Genomic DNA, 23,704 nt, shown 5'->3' on the forward strand with positions numbered 1-23,704 from the left:
ATCCATTTTCCGCACTTCTGTTAGTGTTGCAAAACCACTTTTTGCACTTGTGTTAGTGATGCAAAACCATTTTCCGCATTTGTGCTGGTGTTGAAAACCACTTTCACACTTGAACCAGTGTTGCAGAACTACATTCCGCACTTGTGCTGGCATTGAAAACCACTTTTTGCACTTGTGTTAGTGTTGCAAAACCACTTTCAACACTTGTGCTGGCATTTAAAAACACTTTCCACACTTGTGCTGGCGTTGAAAACAACTTTATGCACTTGTGTTAGTGTTGCAAAACCACTTTCCACACTTGTGCTGGCGTTGAATACCACTTTCCGCACTTGAATTCGTGTTGAAAACCACTTTCTACACTTGTGTTAGTGTTGCAGAACAACCTTCCGCACTTGTGCTGGTGTTGAAAACCGCTTTTCGCAATGGGGTTAGTGTTGTAAAACCACTTATCGCACTTGTGTTCATGTTGAAAACCAATTTCCGCACTTGTGTTAGTGTTGCAAACCACTTTCCGCACACGTGCTACTGTTGTAAACCACTTTTCGCACTTTGGTTAGTGTTGAAAACAACTTTTTGCAATTGTGTTCGTGTTGAAAACCACTTTTCACACGTGTTAGTGTTGCAAAAACCACTTTTCGCACTTGTGTTAGTGTTGCAAAACCACTTTTCTGACTTGCGCTCATGTTGAAAACCACAATTCGCATTTGTCTTAGTGTTGCAAAACCAATTTCCACACTTGTGCCGGCATTGAAATCCACTTTCCGCACTTGTGTTAGTGTTGCAAAACCACTTTTTGCACTTGTGTTAGTGATGCAAAACCATTTTCCGCATTTGTGCTGGTGTTGAAAACCACTTTCCACACTTGAACCAGTGTTGCAGAACTACATTCCGCACTTGTGCTGGCATTGAAAACCACTTTTTGCACTTGTGTTAGTGTTGCAAAACCAATTTCCACACTTGTGCCAGCATTGAAATCCACTTTCCGCACTTGTGTTAGTGTTGCAAAACCACTTTCCACACTTGTGCTGGCATTTAAAAACACTTTCCACACTTGTGCTGGCGTTGAAAACAACTTTATGCACTTGTGTTAGTGTTGCAAAAGCACTTTCCACACTTGTTCTGACGTTGAATACCACTTTCCGCACTTGAATTCGTGTTGCAGAACAACTTTCCGCACTTGTGCTGGTGTTGAAAACCTCTTTTCGCAATGGGGTTAGTGTTGCAAAACCACTTATCGCACTTGTGCTCATGTTGAAAACTACTTTCCACACTTGTGTTCGTGTTGCAAACCACTTTCCGCACTCGTGCTACTGTTGTAAACCACTTTTCGCACTTTTGTTAGTGTTGCAAAACCACTTTTCGCACTAGTGTTAGTGTTGCAAAACCATTTTCCGCACTTGTGCTGGTGTTGAAAACAACATTTTGCCCTTCTGCTCATGTTGAAAACCACTTTCCACACTTGTAATAGTGTTGCAAACCACTTTACGCACTCGTGCCACTGTTGTAAACCACTTTTCGCACTTGTGTTAGTGTTGCAAAACCACTTTTCTCACTAGTGTTAGTGTTGCAAAACAATTTTCTGCACTTGTGCTGTTGTTGAAAACCACTTTTCGCAATTGACCTGGTGTTGCAGAATTACTTTCTGCCCTTGTGCTGGCATTGAAAACCACTTTCCGCACTTGAGCTAGTGTTGCAGAACCACCTTTCGCACTTGTGCTGGCATTGAAAACCACTTTCCGCACTCGTGCTAGTGCTGTAAACCATTATTCCCATTTGTTGTAGTGTTGCAAACAACCAATTTCCACACTTCTGCTGCCTTTGAAAACCACTTTCAGCACTCGAGCTGGTGTTGAAAACCACTTATCACACTTGTGTTCGTGTTGCAAAAACCAATTTCCACACCTGTGCTGGTGTTTAAAACAAGTTTTTGCACTTCTGCTGGTATTGAAAACCACTTTTCGCGCTCGTGCTTGTGTTCAAAACCACGTTTTGCACTTGTGTTAGTGTTGCAAAACCATTTGTTTCACTTGTGTTAGTGTTGCAAAACCACTTTCCACACTTGTGCTGGCATGTAAAAACACTTCACACATGTGCTCGTGTTGCAAAAACCACTTTCCGCACTTGTGCTGGCGTTGAAAATAACTTTTTGCACTTCTGCTAGTGTTGCAAAACCACTTTCCACACTTGCGATCATGTTGAAAACCACGTTCTACACTTGTGTCTGTGTTGCAAAAACACTTTCCGCCCTTGTGCTGGTGTTGAAAACAACTTTTTGCACTTTGTTTAGTGTTGAAAACCACTTTTTGCAATTGTGTTCGTGTTGAAAACCACTTTTCACACGTGTTAGTGTTGCAAAAACCACTTTTCGCCCTTGTGTTAGTGTTGCAAAACCACTTTTCTCACTTGCGCTCGTGTTGAAAACCACAATTCGCATTTGTCTTAGTGTTGCAAAACCACTTTCCACACTTGTGCCGGCATTGAAAACCACTTTCCGCACTTGTGTTAGTGTTGCAAAACCACTTTTTGCACTTGTGTTAGTGTTGCAAAACCATTTTCCGCATTTGTGCTGGTGTTGAAAACCACTTTCCGCACTTGAGGTAGTGTTGCAGAACCACTTTTCGCACTTGTGCTTTCATTGAAAACCACTTTTTGCACTTGTGTTAGTGTTGCAAAACCACTTTCCACACTTGCGCTGGCGTTGAAAACAACTTTTTGCACTTCTGCTGGTGTTGCAAAACCACTTTCCACACTTGCGATCATGTTGAAAACCAAGTTCTACACTTGTGTCTGTGTTGCAAAAACACTTTCCCCACTTGTGCTGGTGTTGAAAACAACTTTTTGCACTTTGGTTAGTGTTGAAAACCACTTTTTGCAATTGTGTTAGTGTTGAAAACCACAATTCGCATTTGTCTTAGTGTTGCAAAACCAATTTCCACACTTGTGCCGGCATTGAAAACCACTTTCCGCACTTGTGTTAGTGTTGCAAAACCACTTTTCGCACTTGTGTTGGTGTTGCAAAACCATTTTCTGAATTTGTGCTTGTGTTGAAAACCACTTTCCACACTTGAGCCAGTGAAGCAGAACTACATTCCGCACTTGTGCTGGCATTTAAAACCACTTTCTGCACTTGAGCTTGTGTTGCAGAACCACTTTTCGCACTATTGCTGGCGTTGAAAACCACCTTCCACACTCGTGCTAGTGCTGTAAACCATTATTCGCATTTGTTGTAGTGTTGCAAAAACCAATTTCCACACTTCTGCTGCCTTTGAAAACCACTTTCAGCACTCGAGCTGGTGTTGAAAACCACTTATCACACTTGTGTTCGTGTTGCAAAAACCAATTTCCATACTTGTGCTGGTGTTGAAAACAAGTTTTTGCACTTCTGCTGGTGTTGAAAACCACTTTTCGCGCTCTGGCTAGTGTTCAAAACCACGTTTTGCACTTGTGTTAGTGTTGCAAAACCATTTGTTTCACTTGTGTTAGTGTTGCAAAACCACTTTCCACACTTGTGCTGGCATGTAAAAACACTTTTCACACATGTGCTCGTGTTGCAAAAACCACTTTCCGCACTTGCGATCATGTTGAAAACCACGTTCTACACTTGTGTCTGTGTTGCAAAAACACTTTCCGCACTTGTGCTGGTGTTGAAAACAACTTTTTGCACTTTGGTTAGTGTTGAAAACCCCTTTTTGCAATTGTGTTGGTGTTGAAAACCACTTTCATACTTGTGTTAGTGTTGCAAAAACCACTTTTCGCACTTGTGTTAGTGTTGCAAAACCACTTTTCGCACTTGCGCTAGTGTTGAAAACCACAATTTGCATTTGTCTTAGTGTTGCAAAACCAATTTCCACACTTGTGCCGGCATTGAAAACCACTTTCCACACTTGTGTTAGTGTTGCAAAACCACTTTTCGCACTTGTGTTAGTGTTGCAAAACCATTTTCCGCATTTGTGCTTGTGTTGAAAACCACTTTCCACACTTGAGCCAGTGTTGCAGGACTACATTCCGCACTTGTGCCGGCATTGAAAACCACTTTCCACACTTGTGTTAGTGTTGCAAAACCACTTTTCGCACTTGTGTTAGTGTTGCAAAACCACTTTCCACACTTGTGCTGGCATTGAAAACAACTTTATACACTTGTGTTAGTGTTGCAAGACCACTTTCCACACTTGTGCTGGCGTTGAATACCACTTTCCGCACTTGAATTCGTGTTGCAGAACAACTTTCCGCACTTGTGCTGGTGTTGAAAACCATTTTCCGCAGTTGTGCTGGTGTTGAAAACAACATTTTGCACTTCTGCTCGTGTTGAAAACCACTTTCCACACTTGTGGTAGTGTTGCAAACCACTTTACGCACTCGTGCTACTGTTGTAAACCACTTTTCGCACTTGTGTTAGTGTTGCAAAACCACTTTTCGCACTAGTGTTAGTGTTGCAAAACAATTTTCCGCACTTGTGCTGTTGTTGAAAACCACTTTACGCAATTGACCTGGTGTTGCAGAACTACTTTCGGCCCTTGTGCTGGCATTGAAAACCACTTTCCGCACTTGAGCTAGTGTTGCAGAACCACTTTTCGCACTTGTACTTGCGTTGAAAACCACTTTCTGCACTTGAGCTAGTGTTGCAGAACCACTTTTCGCACTTATGCTGGCATTGAAAACCACTTTTTGCACTCGTGTTAGTGTTGCAAAACCACTTTCCACACTGGTGCTGGCGTTGAAAACAACTTTTTTCACTTCTGCTAGTGTTGCAAAACCACTTTCCACACTTGCGATCATGTTGAAAACCACGTTCTACACTTGTGTCTGTGTTGCAAAAACACTTTCTTCACTTGTGCTGGTGTTGAAAACAACTTTTTGCACTTTGGTTAGTGTTGAAAACCAATTTTTGCAATTGTGTTCGTGTTGAAAACCACTTTTACACTTGTGTTAGTGTTGCAAAAACCACTTTTCGCACTTGTGTTAGTGTTGCAAAACCACTTTTCTCACTTGCGCTCTTGTTGAAAACCACAAATCGCATTTGTCTTAGTGTTGCAAAACCAATTTCCACACTTGTGCGGCATTGAAATCCATTTTCCGCACTTCTGTTAGTGTTGCAAAACCACTTTTTGCACTTGTGTTAGTGATGCAAAACCATTTTCCGCATTTGTGCTGGTGTTGAAAACCACTTTCCACACTTGAACCAGTGTTGCAGAACTACATTCCGCACTTGTGCTGGCATTGAAAACCACTTTTTGCACTTGTGTTAGTGTTGCAAAACCACTTTCCACACTTGTGCTGGCATTTAAAAACACTTTCCACACTTGTGCTGGCGTTGAAAACAACTTTATGCACTTGTGTTAGTGTTGCAAAACCACTTTCCACACTTGTGCTGGCGTTGAATACCACTTTCCGCACTTGAATTCGTGTTGAAAACCACTTTCTACACTTGTGTTAGTGTTGCAAAACCACTTTCCGCATTTGTGCTTGTGTTGAAAACCACTTTCCACACTTGAGCCAGTGTTGCAGAACAACCTTCCGCACTTGTGCTGGTGTTGAAAACCGCTTTTCGCAATGGGGTTAGTGTTGTAAAACCACTTATCGCACTTGTGCTCATGTTGAAAACCAATTTCCGCACTTGTGTTAGTGTTGCAAACCACTTTCCGCACACGTGCTACTGTTGTAAACCACTTTTCGCACTTTGGTTAGTGTTGAAAACAACTTTTTGCAATTGTGTTCGTGTTGAAAACCACTTTTCACACGTGTTAGTGTTGCAAAAACCACTTTTCGCACTTGTGTTAGTGTTGCAAAACCACTTTTCTGACTTGCGCTCATGTTGAAATCCACTTTCCGCACTTGTGTTAGTGTTGCAAAACCAATGTCCACACTTGTGCCGGCATTGAAATCCACTTTCCGCACTTGTGTTAGTGTTGCAAAACCACTTTTTGCACTTGTGTTAGTGATGCAAAACCATTTTCCGCATTTGTGCTGGTGTTGAAAACCACTTTCCACACTTGAACCAGTGTTGCAGAACTACATTCCGCACTTGTGCTGGCATTGAAAACCACTTTTTGCACTTGTGTTAGTGTTGCAAAACCAATTTCCACACTTGTGCCAGCATTGAAATCCACTTTCCGCACTTGTGTTAGTGTTGCAAAACCACTTTCCACACTTGTGCTGGCATTTAAAAACACTTTCCACACTTGTGCTGGCGTTGAAAACAACTTTATGCACTTGTGTTAGTGTTGCAAAAGCACTTTCCACACTTGTTCTGGCGTTGAATACCACTTTCCGCACTTGAATTCGTGTTGCAGAACAACTTTCCGCACTTGTGCTGGTGTTGAAAACCTCTTTTCGCAATGGGGTTAGTGTTGCAAAACCACTTATCGCACTTGTGCTCATGTTGAAAACTACTTTCCACACTTGTGTTCGTGTTGCAAACCACTTTCCGCACTCGTGCTACTGTTGTAAACCACTTTTCGCACTTTTGTTAGTGTTGCAAAACCACTTTTCGCACTAGTGTTAGTGTTGCAAAACCATTTTCCGCACTTGTGCTGGTGTTGAAAACAACATTTTGCACTTCTGCTCATGTTGAAAACCACTTTCCACACTTGTGATAGTGTTGCAAACCACTTTACGCACTCGTGCCACTGTTGTAAACCACTTTTCGCACTTGTGTTAGTGTTGCAAAACCACTTTTCTCACTAGTGTTAGTGTTGCAAAACAATTTTCCGCACTTGTGCTGTTGTTGAAAACCACTTTTCGCAATTGACCTGGTGTTGCAGAACTACTTTCTGCCCTTGTGCTGGCATTGAAAACCACTTTCCGCACTTGAGCTAGTGTTGCAGAACCACCTTTCGCACTTGTGCTGGCATTGAAAACCACTTTCCGCACTCGTGCTAGTGCTGTAAACCATTATTCCCATTTGTTGTAGTGTTGCAAACAACCAATTTCCACACTTCTGCTGCCTTTGAAAACCACTTTCAGCACTCGAGCTGGTGTTGAAAACCACTTATCACACTTGTGTTCGTGTTGCAAAAACCAATTTCCACACTTGTGCTGGTGTTTAAAACAAGTTTTTGCACTTCTGCTGGTGTTGTAAACCACTTTTCGCGCTCGTGCTAGTGTTCAAAACCACGGTTTGCACTTGTGTTAGTGTTGCAAAACCATTTGTTTCACTTGTGTTAGTGTTGCAAAACCACTTTCCACACTTGTGCTGGCATGTAAAAACACTTCACACATGTGCTCGTGTTGCAAAAACCACTTTCCGCACTTGTGCTGGCGTTGAAAATAACTTTTTGCACTTCTGCTAGTGTTGCAAAACCACTTTCCACACTTGCGATCATGTTGAAAACCACGTTCTACACTTGTGTCTGTGTTGCAAAAACACTTTCCGCCCTTGTGCTGGTGTTGAAAACAACTTTTTGCACTTTGTTTCGTGTTGAAAACCACTTTTTGCAATTGTGTTCGTGTTGAAAACCACTTTTCACACGTGTTAGTGTTGCAAAAACCACTTTTCGCCCTTGTGTTAGTGTTGCAAAACCACTTTTCTCACTTGCGCTCGTGTTGAAAACCACAATTCGCATTTGTCTTAGTGTTGCAAAACCACTTTCCACACTTGTGCCGGCATTGAAAACCACTTTCCGCACTTGTGTTAGTGTTGCAAGACCACTTTTTGCACTTGTGTTAGTGTTGCAAAACCATTTTCCGCATTTGTGCTGGTGTTGAAAACCACTTTCCGCACTTGAGGTAGTGTTGCAGAACCACTTTTCGCACTTGTGCTTTCATTGAAAACCACTTTTTGCACTTGTGTTAGTGTTGCAAAACCACTTTCCACACTTGCGCTGGCGTTGAAAACAACTTTTTGCACTTCTGCTGGTGTTGCAAAACCACTTTCCACACTTGCGATCATGTTGAAAACCAAGTTCTACACTTGTGTCTGTGTTGCAAAAACACTTTCCCCACTTGTGCTGGTGTTGAAAACAACTTTTTGCACTTTAGTTAGTGTTGAAAACCACTTTTTGCAATTGTGTTAGTGTTGAAAACCACAATTCGCATTTGTCTTAGTGTTGCAAAACCAATTTCCACACTTGTGCCAGCATTGAAAACCACTTTCCGCACTTGTGTTAGTGTTGCAAAACCACTTTTCGCACTTGTGTTGGTGTTGCAAAACCATTTTCTGAATTTGTGCTTGTGTTGAAAACCACTTTCCACACTTGAGCCAGTGATGCAGAACTACATTCCGCACTTGTGCTGGCATTTAAAACCACTTTTTGCACTTGAGCTAGTGTTGCAGAACCACTTTTCGCACTATTGCTGGCGTTGAAAACCACCTTCCGCACTCGTGCTAGTGCTGTAAACCATTATTCGCATTTGTTGTAGTGTTGCAAAAACCAATTTCCACACTTCTGCTGCCTTTGAAAACCACTTTCAGCACTCGAGCTGGTGTTGAAAACCACTTATCACACTTGTGTTCGTGTTGCAAAAACCAATTTCCATACTTGTGCTGGTGTTGAAAACAAGTTTTTGCACTTCTGCTGGTGTTGAAAACCACTCTTCGCGCTCTGGCTAGTGTTCAAAACCACGTTTTGCACTTGTGTTAGTGTTGCAAAACCATTTGTTTCACTTGTGTTAGTGTTGCAAAACCACTTTCCACACTTGTGCTGGCATGTAAAAACACTTTTCACACATGTGCTCGTGTTGCAAAAACCACTTTCCGCACTTGTGCTGGCGTTGAAAATAACTTTTTGCACTTCTGCTAGTGTTGCAAAACGACGTTCTACACTTGTGTCTGTGTTGCAAAAACACTTTCCGCACTTGTGCTGGTGTTGAAAACAACTTTTTGCACTTTGGTTAGTGTTGAAAACCACTTTTTGCAATTGTGTTCGTGTTGAAAACCACTTTTCACACGTGTTAGTGTTGCAAAAACCACTTTTCGGACTTGTGTTAGTGTTGCAAAACCACTTTTCTCACTTTCGCTCATGTTGAAAACCACAATTCGCATTTGTCTTAGTGTTGCAAAACCAATTTCCACACTTGTGGCGGCATTGAAAACCACTTTCCGCACTTGTGTTAGTGTTGCAAAACCACTTTTTGCACTTGTGTTAGTGTTGCAAAACCATTTTCCGCATTTGTGCTGGTTTTGAAAACCACTATCCACACTTGAACCAGTGTTGCAGAACTACATTCCGCACTTGTGCTGGCATTGAAAACCACTTTTTGCACTTGTGTTAGTGTTGCAAAACCACTTTCCACACTTGTGGTGGCATTTAAAAACACTTTCCACACTTGTACTGGCGTTGAAAACAACTTTATGCACTTGTGTTAGTGTTGCAAAACCACTTTCCACACTTGCGATCATGTTGAAAACCACGTTCTACACTTGTGTCTGTGTTGCAAAAACACTTTCCGCACTTGTGCTGGTGTTGAAAACAACTTTTTGCACTTTGGTTAGTGTTGAAAACCACTTTTTGCAATTGTGTTCGTGTTGAAAACCACTTTTCACACGTGTTAGTGTTGCAAAAACCACTTTTCGCCCTTGTGTTAGTGTTGCAAAACCACTTTTCTCACTTGCGCTCGTGTTGAAAACCACAATTCGCATTTGTCTTAGTGTTGCAAAACCATTTTCGGCATTTGTGCTGGTGTTGAAAACCACTTTCCGCACTTGAGGTAGTGTTGCAGAACCACTTTTCGCACTTATGCTTTCATTGAAAACCTCTTTTTGCACTTGTGTTAGTGTTGCAAAACCACTTTCCACACTTGTGCTGGTGTTGAAAACAACTTTTTGCACTTCTGCTAGTGTTGCAAAACCACTTTCCACACTTGCGATCATGTTGAAAACCACGTTCTACACTTGTGTCTGTGTTGCAAAAACACTTTCCCCACTTGTGCTGGTGTTGAAAACAACTTTTTGCACTTTGGTTAGTGTTGAAAACCACTTTTTGCAATTGTGTTAGTGTTGAAAACCACAATTCGCATTTGTCTTAGTGTTGCAAAACCAATTTCCACACTTGTGCCGGCATTGAAAACCACTTTCCGCACTTGTGTTAGTGTTGCAACACCACTTTTCGCACTTGTGTTAGTGTTGCAAAACCATTTTCTGCATTTGTGCTTGTGTTGAAAACCACTTTCCACACTTGAGCCAGTGATGCAGAACTACATTCCGCACTTGTGCTGGCATTTAAAACCACTTTCTGCACTTGAGCTAGTGTTTCAGAACCACTTTTCGCACTATTGCTGGCGTTGAAAACCACCTTCCGCACTCGTGCTAGTGCTGTAAACCATTATTCGCATTTGTTGTAGTGTTGCAAAAACCAATTTCCACACTTCTGCTGCCTTTGAAAACCACTTTCAGCACTCGAGCTGGTGTTGAAAACCACTTATAGTAAGGGCATTTTATGAGATATTTCACAAATCTGTTAACTAAATTGTTACCAAAAAATTTCTTCACCAATATGTTTGTAAACGTGTGTAATAACATGTGTTAAAATGTTGAAGTTCAACTCCTGTGGGAAACCCAGAAAAAAAGCTGTTGAATTCGGGTACCGAAAAATTATTTTCGAGAATTTTTATTTTTTTAAATCGGCCCTTAAGTAACTTATGAGGGGTCAAATAAGGGTTTTTCATGATTCTGAGTTGATTGTTAACATTTATATTTTCACTTTTACATTTACACACAAAGTAGCTTTTATTTCACATACATATATAATACTCAAGAGTTATTTCTCATTCACAATGTCAGAAGTTTCAACAGTTATTGTCTATGTCTTCTTCAGACTCAACAACATCATGACTGCAGTTTCTGTATGTAATGCCATTACAGACTCCACAGGCCGAGATGCACGTGACCCCATTCTTCTTGCAGCTGCATCGCCGGTTGCTGCAATCTCCATGACAATTATAGCTCGTGAACTGCAATAGCTCCTCAGGAGCCGTGGGGTCCAGTGTTGGAACTGGCTCATACCCATGCACACCTATTGTCCATCCATAGTCACTGGGGTTCAGAGACATGCTCTGTAGAAGGATCCAGTCCCGGGTCTGCAGGTAGGCACGGAGTGAATGTTGTGCAGCTGCACCCTCTGTTGGAGGTAGAGTCTCTGGTTTGATTACTCCTGCCGCTGCCTTCCTTGAGAACATGTTGTACCGAATTTCACCCAATGTAGTATCTCGTCCATGGTAAATGTACTTGAAAATCGCAGTACCAGCCTGAATCACTGTTTCCTTGGTGGCTTCTGTGTCAAGGAAGATGTCGATGTACTCAGCCGCGTCCCCTTCGCAAAACCTAAAAAAAAAGCACCAGGTCTATGTCAAGTAAAGTATAATGTAAAACAGAAATAAAATTATTATTATTTTTAACATTTATACTATGATGACAATGATTATAATTATTATTATTATTAGTATTAGTATTATTTGCCGACGTAATAGTAGTATTATCATTATTACCTGGCAAATAGAGTTGTTTTCCCATGACCAGCGATTGCAGAAACAGTATCACACCCCGTGAAGGCGTGACAGAAAAGCAGGTAGCTCTTCTGTGTTTCGGAGAGAGATTCTTTGATCTTTCGGACGTCATAAGAGCCGTTTGATGTGGTTAAGAAGAGTGGATGGTGGCTGTCTGAGCTATGGTGCACCAGCATTACCAGCACGTCTGCATCTTCTGCCCGCACCTGAAAATATAACAACATGTACAAAGCATAATGAACCGTTCAAGAACAGATTTAACTTTTCAACAGTGTGAATTCTCTTATTTTTAAATTACCCCATCTCCCCCCGGGCTCCATCCAATAGTTATACTAACTGAAGACACAAATGGTACTGACCTCAACAGAGCCATCTGAAGCAGCAGCCAATGCCTCTCTCACAATTGAAGTGTCAGTATCATTGTCACACTGCTCCACAGTGATGTGATGTTTTTGGAAGGTTTAAGAGAGATGGTGGATGAGCTCACTCTTGTTATGAGTGTTGTCCAGAAACTTTGCTCTTGGGGTCCAGTTGGACATATCCGGTCGAATCTGGAGATTACAGCAGGAATTCTTGGTACGCCGGATGTGGTCGTGATCTTTTGGTGATCTGCTGTAGCCATCAAAGACCACAATGATCTTCTGGGAGCAGCGGCCCAGATACTGCACGTAGCTCAGGTAACTGTTGGCGATCTCCTGCCAGGTCTGACGTTGTTCCCACTTCACCATGTAGACAAGCCATCCGCCATCAATTACGAGGGTGCAGCAGGGTTGGTTAGTCAAGTCAAGTGGATCAGTTTACGCCTTCAGGCTTGTATTTGAAAAGTCTGCCTTGTTTGCCTTGTTCATCTTCTGATCTTTGTTGCTGAACAGGGACAATGGGAAGGGAGTCAGCTCATACTGTAAGCTTGTCTCAACTGTCATATCCCGCTGGGCGAAAATGATCAGTCGGTTGAACAACTTTAGTGAATCAAGGTGAATCTTTTTCTCGTTGACCAAGGGAAATTTTCTTAGTGATGACAGGGCTTTTATCTTTGACTTGACATCCATGGTCGACGTCACTGACTGTCCATCCAGCTTGATCTGCATCTCTATCCCAACTTCAGCTGCTTTCTTAGCATTGACTGCGTCATCTCCAGTGCTTGTGAATCCTGTTGAGAAAGACACGAGCAACTCCTTGTCTCTATCGTTGTCGAATGGCTTGATCTCCTCAAACCATTTTAGGACAAGTTCAACTGCCTCTGCATCTCGCTTCATCTGTGTCTTGGCAAATAAAAGTCTCTGTGGACTGGAACATGTTTACTGACGTCCTCCTCTGAGTGCTGGTGCTGGTGTATCCGAGCGTGCACAGATGAAGCAATTGAGCACAGGTGGAGTAACGTCTTCATCCATATTGCTAGACTCCATGTCCTGCAAAGTAGAAAATGAGATATATTTAGAAATTATTTTTCCACAAAGGAGTGTCTGTGGTGAAATATAAATGTTAACAATCAACTCAGAATCATGAAAAACCCTTATTTGACCCCTCATAAGTTACTTAGGGGCCGATTAAAAAAAATAAAAATTCTCGAAAATAATTTTTCGGTACCCGAATTCAACAGCTTTTTTTCTGGGTTTCCCACGGGAGTTGACCTTCAACATTTTAACACATGTTATTACACACCTTTACAAACATATTGGTGAAGAAATTTTATGGTAACAATTTAGTTAACAGATTTTCATATGTTTCCCTTACTATTATCACACTTGTGTTCGTGTTGCAAAAAACAATTTCCATACTTGTGCTGGTGTTGAAAACAAGTTTTTGCACTTCTGCTGGTGTTGAAAACCACTTTTCGCGCTCTGGCTAGTGTTCAAAACCACGTTTTGCACTTGTGTTAGTGTTGCAAAACCATTTGTTTCACTTGTGTTAGTGCTGCAAAAGCACTTTCCACACTTGTGCTGGCATGTAAAAACACTTTTCACACATGTGCTCGTGTTGCAAAAAACACTTTCCGCACTTGTGCTGGCGTTGAAAATAACTTTTTGCACTTCTGCTAGCGTTGCAAAACCACTTTCCACACTGTGTTAGTGTTGCAAAACCACGTTCTACACTTGTGTCTGTGTTGCAAAAACACTTTCCGCCCTTGTACTGGTGTTGAAAACAACTTTTTGCACTTTGGTTAGTGTTGAAAACCACTTTTTGCAATTGTGTTCGTGTTGAAAACCACTTTTCACACGTGTTAGTGTTGCAAAAACCACTTTTCGGACTTGTGTTAGTGTTGCAAAACCACTTTTCTCACTTGCGCTCGTGTTGAAAACCACAATTCGCATTTGTCTTAGTGTTGCAAAACCAATTTCCACACTTGTGCCGGCATTGAAAACCACTTTCCGCACTTGTGTTAGTGTTGCAAAACCACTTTTTGCACTTGTGTTAGTGTTGCAAAACCATTTTCCGCATTTGTGCTGGTTTTGAAAACCACTTTCCACACTTGAACCAGTGTTGCAGAACTACATTCCGCACTTGTGCTGGCATTGAAAACCACTTTTTGCACTTGCGTTAGTGTTGCAAAACCACTTTCCACACTTGTGGTGGCATTTAAAAACACTTTCCACACTTGTGCTGCCGTTGAATACCACTTTCCGCACTTGAATATCGTGTTGCAGAACAACTTTCCGCACTTGTGCTGGTGTTGAAAACCTCTTTTCGCAATGGGGTTAGTGTTGCAAAACCACTTATCGCACTTATGCTGGTGTTGAAATCCACTTTCCGCACTTGAACTGGTGTTGCAGAACTACTTTCCGCCCTTGTGCTGGCATTGAAAACCACTTTCCGCACTTGAGCTAGTGTTGCAGAACCACTTTTCGCACTTATGCTGTCATTGAAAACCACTTTTTGCACTTGTGTTAGTGTTGCAAAACCACTTTCCACACTTGTGCTGGCGTTGAAAACAACTTTTTGCACTTCTGTTAGTGTTGAAAAACCACTTTCCACACTTGCGATCATGTTGAAAACCACGTTCTACACTTGTGTCTGTGTTGCAAAAACACTTTCCGCACTTGTGCTGGTGTTGAAAACAACTTTTTGCACTTTGGTTAGTGTTGAAAACCACTTTTTGCAATTGTGTTCGTGTTGAAAACCAGTTTCGCACTTGCGCTAGTGTTGAAAACCACAATTCGCATTTGTCTTATTGTTGCAAAACCAATTTCCACACTTGTGCCGGCATTGAAAACCACTTACCGCACGTGTGTTAGTGTTGCAAAACCACTTTTCGCACTTGTGTTAGTGTTGCAAAACCATTTTCCGCACTTGTGCTGGCATTTAAAACCACTTTCTGCACTTGAGCTAGTGTTGCAGAACCACTTTTCGCACTATTGCTGGCGTTGAAAACCACGTTCCTTACTCGTGCTAGTGCTGTAAACCATTATTCGCATTTGTTGTAGTGTTGCAAAAACCAATTTACACACTTCTGCTGCCTTTGAAAACCACTTTCAGCACTCGAGCTGGTGTTGAAAACAACCACTTATCACACTTGTGTTCGTGTTGCAAAAACCAATTTCCACACTTGTGTTGGTGTTGAAAACAAGTTTTTGAACTTCTGCTGGTGTTGAAAACCACTTTTCACGCTCCTGCTAGTGTTCAAAACCACGTTTTGCACTTGTGTTAGTGTTGCAAAACCATTTGTTTCACTTGTGTTAGTGTTGCAAAACCACTTTCCACACTTATGCTGGCATGTAAAAACACTTTTCACACATGTGCTCATGTTGCAAAAACCACTTTCCGCACTTGTGCTGGCGTTGAAAATAACTTTTTGCACTTCTGCTAGTGTTGCAAAACCACTTTCCACACTGTGTTAGTGTAGCAAAACCACGTTCTACACTTGTGTCTGTGTTGCAAAAACACTTTCCGCACTTGTGCTGGTGTTGAAAATAACTTTTTGCACTTTGGTTAGTGTTGAAAACCACTTTTTGCAAATGTGTTCGTGTTGAAAACCACTTTTCACACGTGTTAGTGTTGCAAAAACAACTTTTCGCACTTGGGTTAGTGTTGGAAAAACCACTTTTCTCACTTGCGCTCGTGTTGCAAAAACCAATTTCCATACTTGTGCTGGTGTTGAAAACAAGTTTTTGCACTTGTGCTGGTGTTGAAAACCACTTTTTGCGCTCTGGCTAGTGTTCAAAACCACGTTTTGCACTTGTGTTAGTGTTGCAAAACCATTTTCCGCATTTGTGCTGGTTTTGAAAACCACTTTCCACACTTGTGGTGGCATTTAAAAACACTTTCCACACTTGTGCTGGCGTTGAAAACAACTTTATGCACTTGTGTTAGTGTTGCAAAACCACTTTCCACACTTGCGATCATGTTGAAAACCACATTCTACACTTGTGTCTGTGTTGCAAAAACACTTTCCGCACTTGTGCTGGTGTTGAAAACAACTTTTTGCACTTTGGTTAGTGTTGAAAACCACTTTTTGCAATTGTGTTCGTGTTGAAAACCACTTTTCACACGTGTTAGTGTTGCAAAACCACTTTTCTCACTTGCGCTCGTGTTGAAAACCACAATTCGCATTTGTCTTAGTGTTGCAAAACCAATTTCCACACTTGTGCCGGCATTGAAAACCACTTTCCGCACTTGTGTTAGTGTTGCAAAACCACTTTTTGCACTTGTGTTAGTGTTGCAAAACCATTTTCCGCATTTGTGCTGGTTTTGAAAACCACTTTCCACACTTGAACCAGTGTTGCAGAACTACATTCTGCACTTGTGCTGGCATTGAAAACCACTTTTTGCACTTGTGTTAGTGTTGCAAAACCACTTTCCACACTTGTGGTGGCATTTAAAAACACTTTCCACACTTGTGCTGGCGTTGAAAACAACTTTATGCACTTGTGTTAGTGTTGCAAAACCACTTTCCACACTTGTGCTGGCGTTGAATACCACTTTCCGCACTTGAATATCGTGTTGCAGAACAACTTTCCGCACTTGTGCTGGTGTTGAAAACCTCTTTTCGCAATGGGGTTAGTGTTGCAAAACCACATATCGCACTTGTGCTGGTGTTGAAATCCACTTTCTGCACTTGAACTGGTGTTGCAGAACTACTTTCCGCCCTTGTGCTGGCATTGAAAACCACTTTCCGCACTTGAGCTAGTGTTGCAGAACCACTTTTCACACTTATGCTGTCATTGAAAACCACTTTTTGCACTTGTGTTAGTGTTGCAAAACCACTTTCCATACTTGTGCTGGCGTTGAAAACAACTTTTTGCACTTGTGTTAGTGTTGCAAAACCACTTTCCACACCTGTGGTGGCATTTAAAAACACTTTCCACACTTGTGCTGGCGTTGAAAACAACTTTATGCACTTGAAATGGTGTTGCAGAACTACTTTCCGCCCTTGTGCTGGCATTGAAAACCACTTTTTGCACTTGTGCTGGTGTTGAAAACAACTTTTTGCACTTCCGCTAGTGTTGCAAAACCACTTTCCACACTTGTGCTGGCGTTGAAAACAACTTTTTGCACTTGTGCTGGTGTTGAAAACAACTTTTTGCACTTTGGTTAGTGTTGAAAACCAATTTTTGCAATTGTGTTCGTGTTGAAAACCACTTTTACACTTGTGTTAGTGTTGCAAAAACCACTTTTCGCACTTGTCTTAGTGTTGCAAAACCACTTTTCTCACTTGCGCTCTTGTTGAAAACCACAAATCGCATTTGTCTTAGTGTTGCAAAACCAATTTCCACACTTGTGCGGCATTGAAATCCATTTTCCGCACTTCTGTTAGTGTTGCAAAACCACTTTTTGCACTTGTGTTAGTGATGCAAAACCATTTTCCGCATTTGTGCTGGTGTTGAAAACCACTTTCCACACTTGAACCAGTGTTGCAGAACTACATTCCGCACTTGTGCTGGCATTGAAAACCACTTTTTGCACTTGTGTTAGTGTTGCAAAACCACTTTCCACACTTGTGCTGGCATTTAAAAACACTTTCCACACTTGTGCTGGCGTTGAAAACAACTTTATGCACTTGTGTTAGTGTTGCAAAACCACTTTCCACACTTGTGCTGGCGTTGAATACCACTTTCCGCACTTGAATATCGTGTTGCAGAACTACTTTCCGCACTTGTGCTGGTGTTGAAAACCTCTTTTCGCAATGGGGTTAGTGTTGCAAAACCACATATCGCACTTGTGCTGGTGTTGAAATCCACTTTCTGCACTTGAACTGGTGTTGCAGAACTACTTTCCGCCCTTGTGCTGGCATTGAAAACCACTTTCCGCACTTGAGCTAGTGTTGCAAAACCACTTTCCATACTTGTGCTGGCGTTGAAAACAACTTTTTGCACTTGTGTTAGTGTTGCAAAACCACTTTCCACACTTGTGGTGGCATTTAAAAACACTTTCCACACTTGTGCTGGCGTTGAAAACAACTTTATGCACTTGAAATGGTGTTGCAGAACTACTTTCCGCCCTTGTGCTGGCATTGAAAACCACTTTTTGCACTTGTGCTGGTGTTGAAAACAACTTTTTGCACTTCCGCTAGTGTTGCAAAACCACTTTCCACACTTGTGCTGGCGTTGAAAACAACTTTTTGCACTTGTGCTGGTGTTGAAAACCACTTTCGCACTTGTGTTAGTGTTGCAAAAACCACTTTTCGCACTTGTGCTGGCGTTGAAAACAACATTTTGCACTTGTGCTGGTGTTGAAAACCACTTTCGCACTTGTGTTAGTGTTGCAAAACCACTTTTCGCACTTGCGCTAGTGTTGAAAACCACAATTCGCATTTGTCTTAGTGTTGCAAAACCAATTTCCACACTTGTGCCGGCATTGAAAACCACTTTCCGCACTTGTGTTAGTGTTGCAAAACCACTTTTCGCACTTGTGTTAGTGTTGCAAAACCATTTTCTGCATTTGTGCTTGTGTTGAAAACCACATTCCACACTTGAGCCAGTGATGCAGAACTACATTCCGCACTTGTGCTGGCATTTAAAACCACTTTCTGCACTTGAGCTAGTGTTGCAGAACCACTTTTCGCACTATTTCTGGCGTTGAAAACCACCTTCCGCACTCGTGCTAGTGCTGTAAACCATTATTCGCATTTGTTGTAGTGTTGCAAAAACCAATTTCCACACTTCTGCTGCCTTTGAAAACCACTTTCAGCACTCGAGCTGGTGTTGAAAACCACTTATCACACTTGTGTTCGTGTTGCAAAAACCAATTTCCATACTTGTGCTGGTGTTGAAAACAAGTTTTTGCACTTCTGCTGGTGTTGAAAACCACTTTTCGCGCTCTGGTTAGTGTTCAAAACCACGTTTTGCACTTGTGTTAGTGTTTCAAAACCATTTTTTTCACTTGTGTTAGTGCTGCAAAAGCACTTTCCACACTTGTGCTGGCATGTAAAAACACTTTTCACACATGTGCTCGTGTTGCAAAAACCACTTTCCGCACTTGTGCTGGCGTTGAAAATAACTTTTTGCACTTGTGTTAGTGTTGCAAAACCACTTTCCACACTGTGTTAGTGCAGCAAAACCACGTTCTACACTTGTGTCTGTGTTGCAGAAACACTTTCGGCACTTGTGCTGGTGTTGAAAATAACTTTTTGCACTTTGGTTAGTGTTGAAAACCACTTTTTGCAATTGTGTTCGTGTTGAAAACCACTTTTCACACGTGTTATTGTTGCAAAAACCACTTTTCGGACTTGTGTTAGTGTTGCAAAACCACTTTCCGCCCTTTTGCTGGCATTGAAAACCACTTTCCGCACGTGAGCTAGTGTTGAAAACCACAATTCGCATTTGTCTTAGTGTTGCAAAACCAATTTCCGCACTTGTGCTGGCATTGAAAACCACTTTCCGCACTTGTGTTAGTGTTGCAAAACCACTTTTTGCACTTGTGCTGGCATTGAATACCACTTTCCGCACTTGAACCAGTGTTGCAAACCACTTTCCGCACTCGTGCTACTGTTGTAAACCACTTTTTTTTCTACACCAGCACAAGTGCGGAGAGTGGTTTTCAACGCCATCACAAGTGCGAGAAGTGGTTTTGCAACACTAACACAAGTGCAAAAAGTGGTTTTGAACACTAACAAGAGCGCAAAAAGTGGTTTCAACACCAGCAGAAGTGCAAAAAGTTGTTTTCAACGCCAGCACAAGTGTGGCAAGTGGTTTTCAATGAAAGCATAAGTGCGAAAAGTGGTTCTGCAACACTACCTCAAGTGCGGAAAGTGGTTTTCAATGCCAGCACAAGGGCGGAAAGTAGTTCTGCAACACCAGTGCAAGTGCGGAAAGTGGTTTTCAACACCAGCACAAGTGCGATAAGTCGTTTTGGAACACTAACCCCATTGCGAAAAGTGGTTTTCAACACCAGCACAAGTGCGAAAAATGGTTTTGCAACACTAACACAAGTGAGACAAGTGGTTTTTCAACACTAACACAAGTGCAAAAAGTGGTTTTGAACACTAACAGGAGCACGAAAAGTGGTTTTCAACACGAGCAGAAGTGCAAAAAGTGGTTTCAACGCCAGCGCAAGTGCCGAAAGTTGTTTTGCAATACCAACACATGTGTGAAAAGTGGTTTTCAATGCCAGCACACGTGTGGACTGTGGTTTTGCAACACTAACACAAGTGCAAAAAGTGGTTTTCAATGCCAGCACAACTGCGAAATGTGGTCCTGCAACACTAGCTCAAGTGCAGAAAGTTGTTTTCAATGCCAACACATGTGCAGAAAATGGTTCTGCAACACCAGCTCAAGTGTGGAAAGTGGTTTTCAACACCAGCATTAGTGCGGAAAATGGTTTTGCAACACTAACACAAGTGCGAAAAGTGGTTTTGCAACACTAACACAAGTGCGGAAAGTGGTTTTCAATCCCAGCACAAGTGTGGAAATTGGTTTTGCAACACTAAGACAAATGCGAATTGTGGCTTTCAACACTAGCGCAAGTGCGAAAAGTGGTTTTGCAACACTAACACAAGTGTGAAAAGTAGTTTTCCACACGAACACAATTGCAAAAAGTGGTTTTCAACACTAACCAAAGTGCAAAAAGTTGTTTTCAACACCAGCACAAGTGCGGAAAGTTGTTTTGCATCACATGTACAAGTGTAGAACGTGGTTTTCAACATGATCGCAAGTGTGGAAAGTGGTTTTGCTTCACCAGCTCAAGTGCGGAGAGTGGTTTTCAACACCAGCACAAGTGCGAAATGTGGTTTTGCAATACTAACACAAGTGAGACAAATGGTTTTGCAACACTAACACAAGTGCAAAAAGTGGTTTTGAACACAAACAGGAGCGCAAAAAGTGGTTTTCAACACGAGCAGAAGTGCAAAAAGTGGTTTTCAATGCCAGCACAAGTGCCGAAAGTTGTTTTGCAATGCGAGCACATATGTGAAAAGTGGTTTTCAATGCCAGCACAAGTGTGGACAGTGGTTTTGCAACACTAGCTCAAGTGCAGAGAGTGGTTTTCAACGCCAGCACAAATGTGATAAGTTGTTTTGCAACACTAACACAAGTGAGACAAATGGTTTTGCAACACTAACACAAGTGCAAAGAGTGGTTTTGAACACTAACCGGAGGGCAAAAGGTGGTTTTCAACACGAGCAGAAGTGCAAAAAGTTGTTTTCAACGCCAGCACAAGTGCGGAAAGTGGTTTTGCAACACGAGCACATGTGTGAAAAGTGTTTTTAAATGCCAGCACAAGTGTGGAAAGTGGTTTTGCAACACTAACATAAGTGCAAAAAGTGGTTTTCAATGCCAGCACAAGTGCGAAAAGTGGTTCTGCAACACGAGCTCAAGTGCGGAAAGTGGTTTTCAATGTCAGCAGAAGGACGGAAAGTAGAGCTGCAACACCAGCTCAAGTGCGGAAAGTCTTTTTCAACACCAGCACAAGTGCGGAAAATGGGTTTGCAACACTAACACTAGTGCGAAAAGTGGTTTTGCAACACTAACACAAGTGCGAAAAGTGGTTTGCAACAGTAGCGCGAGTGCGGAAAGTGGTTTGCAACACTAACACAAGTGTGGAAAGTGGTTTTCAACAAGAGCACAAGTGCGATAAGTGGTTTTGGAACACTAACCCCATTGCGAAAACTGGTTTTCAACACCAGCACAAATGCGAAAAGTGGTTTTGCAACACTAACACAAGTGAGACAAGTGGTTTTTCAACACTAACACAAGTGCAAAAAGTGGTTTTGAACACTAACAGGAGCACGAAAAGTGGTTTTCAACACGAACAGAAGTGCAAAAAGTGGTTTTCAACGCCAGCACAATTGCCGAAAGTTGTTTTGCAATACCAGCACATTTGTGAAAAATGGATTTAAATGCCAGCACAAGTGCGGGAAATGGTTTTGCAACACTAGCACAAGTGCGAAAAGTGGTTTTGCAACACTAACACAAGTGCGGAAAGTGGTTTTCATTGCCAGCACAAGTGTGGAAATTGGTTTTGCAACACCAAGACAAATACGAATTGTGGTTTTCAACACTAGCGCAAGTGCGAAAAGTGGTTTTGCAACACGAACACAAGTGTGAAAATTGGTTTTCAACACGAACACAATTCCAAAAAGTGGTTTTCAACACTAACCAAAGTGCAAAAAGTTGTTTTCAACGCCAGCACAACTGTGGAAAGTGGTTTTGCAACACTAACACAAGTGCAAAAAGTGGTTTTCAATGAAAGCATAAGTGCGAAAAGTGGTTTTGCAACACCACCTCAAGTGCGGAAAGTGGTTTTCAATGCCAGCACAAGGGCGGAAAGTAGTTCTGCAACACCAGTTCAAGTGCGGAAAGTGGTTTTCAACACCAGCACAAGTGCGATAAGTGGTTTTGGAACACTAACCCCATTGCGAAAAGTGGTTTTCAACACCAGCACAAGTGCGAAAAATGGTTTTGCAACACTAAAACAAGTGAGACAAGTGGTTTTTCAACAATAACACAAGTGCAAAAAGTGGTTTTGAACACTAACAGGAGCACGAAAAGTGGTTTTCAACACGAGCAGAAGTGCAAAAAGTGGTTTTCAACGCCAGCACAAGTGCGATAAGTGGTTTTGGAACACTAACCCCATTGCGAAAAGTGGTTTTCAACACCAGCACAAGTGCGAAAAGTGGTTTTGCAACACTAATACAAGTGAGACAAGTGGTTTTTCAACACCAACACAAGTGCAAAAAGTGGTTTTGAACACTAACAGGAGCACGAAAAGTGGTTTTCAACATGAGCAGAAGTGCAAAAAGTGGTTTTCAACGCCAGCACAAGTGCCGAAAGTTGTTTTGCAATACGAGCACATGTGTGAAAAGTGGTTTTCATTGCCAGCACACGTGTGGACTGTGGTTTTGCAACACTAACACAAGTGCAAAAAGTGGTTTTCAATGCCAGCACAACTGCGAAATGTGGTTCTGCAACACTAGCTCAAGTGCAGAAAGTGGTTTTAAATGCCAGCACAAGTGCGGAAAATGGTTCTGCAACACCAGCTCAAGTGTGGAAAGTAGTTTTCAACACGAACACAATTGTAAAAAGTGGTTTTCAACACTAACCAAAGTGCAAAAAGTTGTTTTCAACACCAGCACATGTGCGGAAAGTTGTTTTGCAACACAGGCACAAGTGTAAAACGTGGTTTTGCAACACTAACACAAGTGCGAAAATTGGTTTACAACAGTAGCACGAGTGCGGAAAGTGGTTTGCAACACTAACACAAGTGTGGAAAGTGGTTTTTAACAAGAGCACAAGTGCAATAAGTGGTTTTTCAACACAGGCACAAGTGTAGAATGTGGTTTTCAACATGATCGCAAGTGTGGAAAGTGGTTTTACAACACTTGCTCAAGTGCGGAGAGTGGTTTTCAACGCCAGCACAAGTGCGAAAAGTGGTTTTCAATGCCAGCACAAGTGCGAAAAGTGGTTCTGCAACACTAGCTCAAGTGCAGAAAGTGGTTTTCAATGCCAGCACAAGTGCGGAAAGTAGTTCTGCAACACTAGCTCAAGTGTGGAAAGTGGTTTTCAACACCAGCACAAGTGCGGAAAATGGTTTATGCAACACCAACACAAGTGCGAAAAGTGGTTTTGCAACACTAACACAAGTGCGGAAAGTGGTTTTCAATGCCAGCACAAGTGTGGAAATTGGTTTTGCAACACTAAGACAAATGCGAATTGTGGTTTTCAACACTAGCACAAGTGCGAAAAGTGGTTTTGCAACACTAACACATGTGTGAAAAGTGGTTTTCAACACAAACGCAATTGCAAAAATTGGGTTTCAACACCAACCAAAGTGCAAAAAGTTGTTTTCAACACCAGCACAAGTGTGGAAAGTGGTTTTACAACACAGGCACAAG

At 41.9% G+C, this 23,704-nt stretch overlaps 1 protein-coding gene and 1 long non-coding RNA gene across 2 annotated transcripts in view; both read right to left on the reverse strand.

Annotated features, from left to right (window-relative positions):
• Nucleotides 1-23,704, reverse strand: part of LOC144890746 (uncharacterized) — a 388,459-nt gene that overhangs the window by 190,311 nt on the left and 174,444 nt on the right. The gene's annotated exons all lie outside the window — the stretch shown is intronic.
• Nucleotides 10,723-12,415, reverse strand: LOC137422443 (uncharacterized). The gene is made up of 2 exons (XM_078772890.1): nucleotides 11,799-12,415; nucleotides 10,723-11,645 (listed from the first exon to the last, which is right to left on the reverse strand). The coding sequence occupies exon 2, from the start codon at nucleotides 11,110-11,112 to the stop codon at nucleotides 10,723-10,725; it is 390 nt and encodes a 129-aa protein (XP_078629016.1). The 5' UTR covers nucleotides 11,113-11,645; nucleotides 11,799-12,415.

This window comes from Myxine glutinosa, chromosome 2 (assembly GCF_964187855.1).
Source record: "Myxine glutinosa chromosome 2, kmMyxGlut1.1, whole genome shotgun sequence".
Taxonomy (NCBI): Eukaryota; Metazoa; Chordata; class Myxini; order Myxiniformes; family Myxinidae; genus Myxine; species Myxine glutinosa.

Excerpts from the sequence above, each read along its gene's own strand:
- LOC137422443 (XM_078772890.1), bottom strand. The coding sequence starts at position 11,112 with ATGTTCTCAAGGAAGGCAGCGGCAGGAGTAATCAAACCAGAGACTCTA.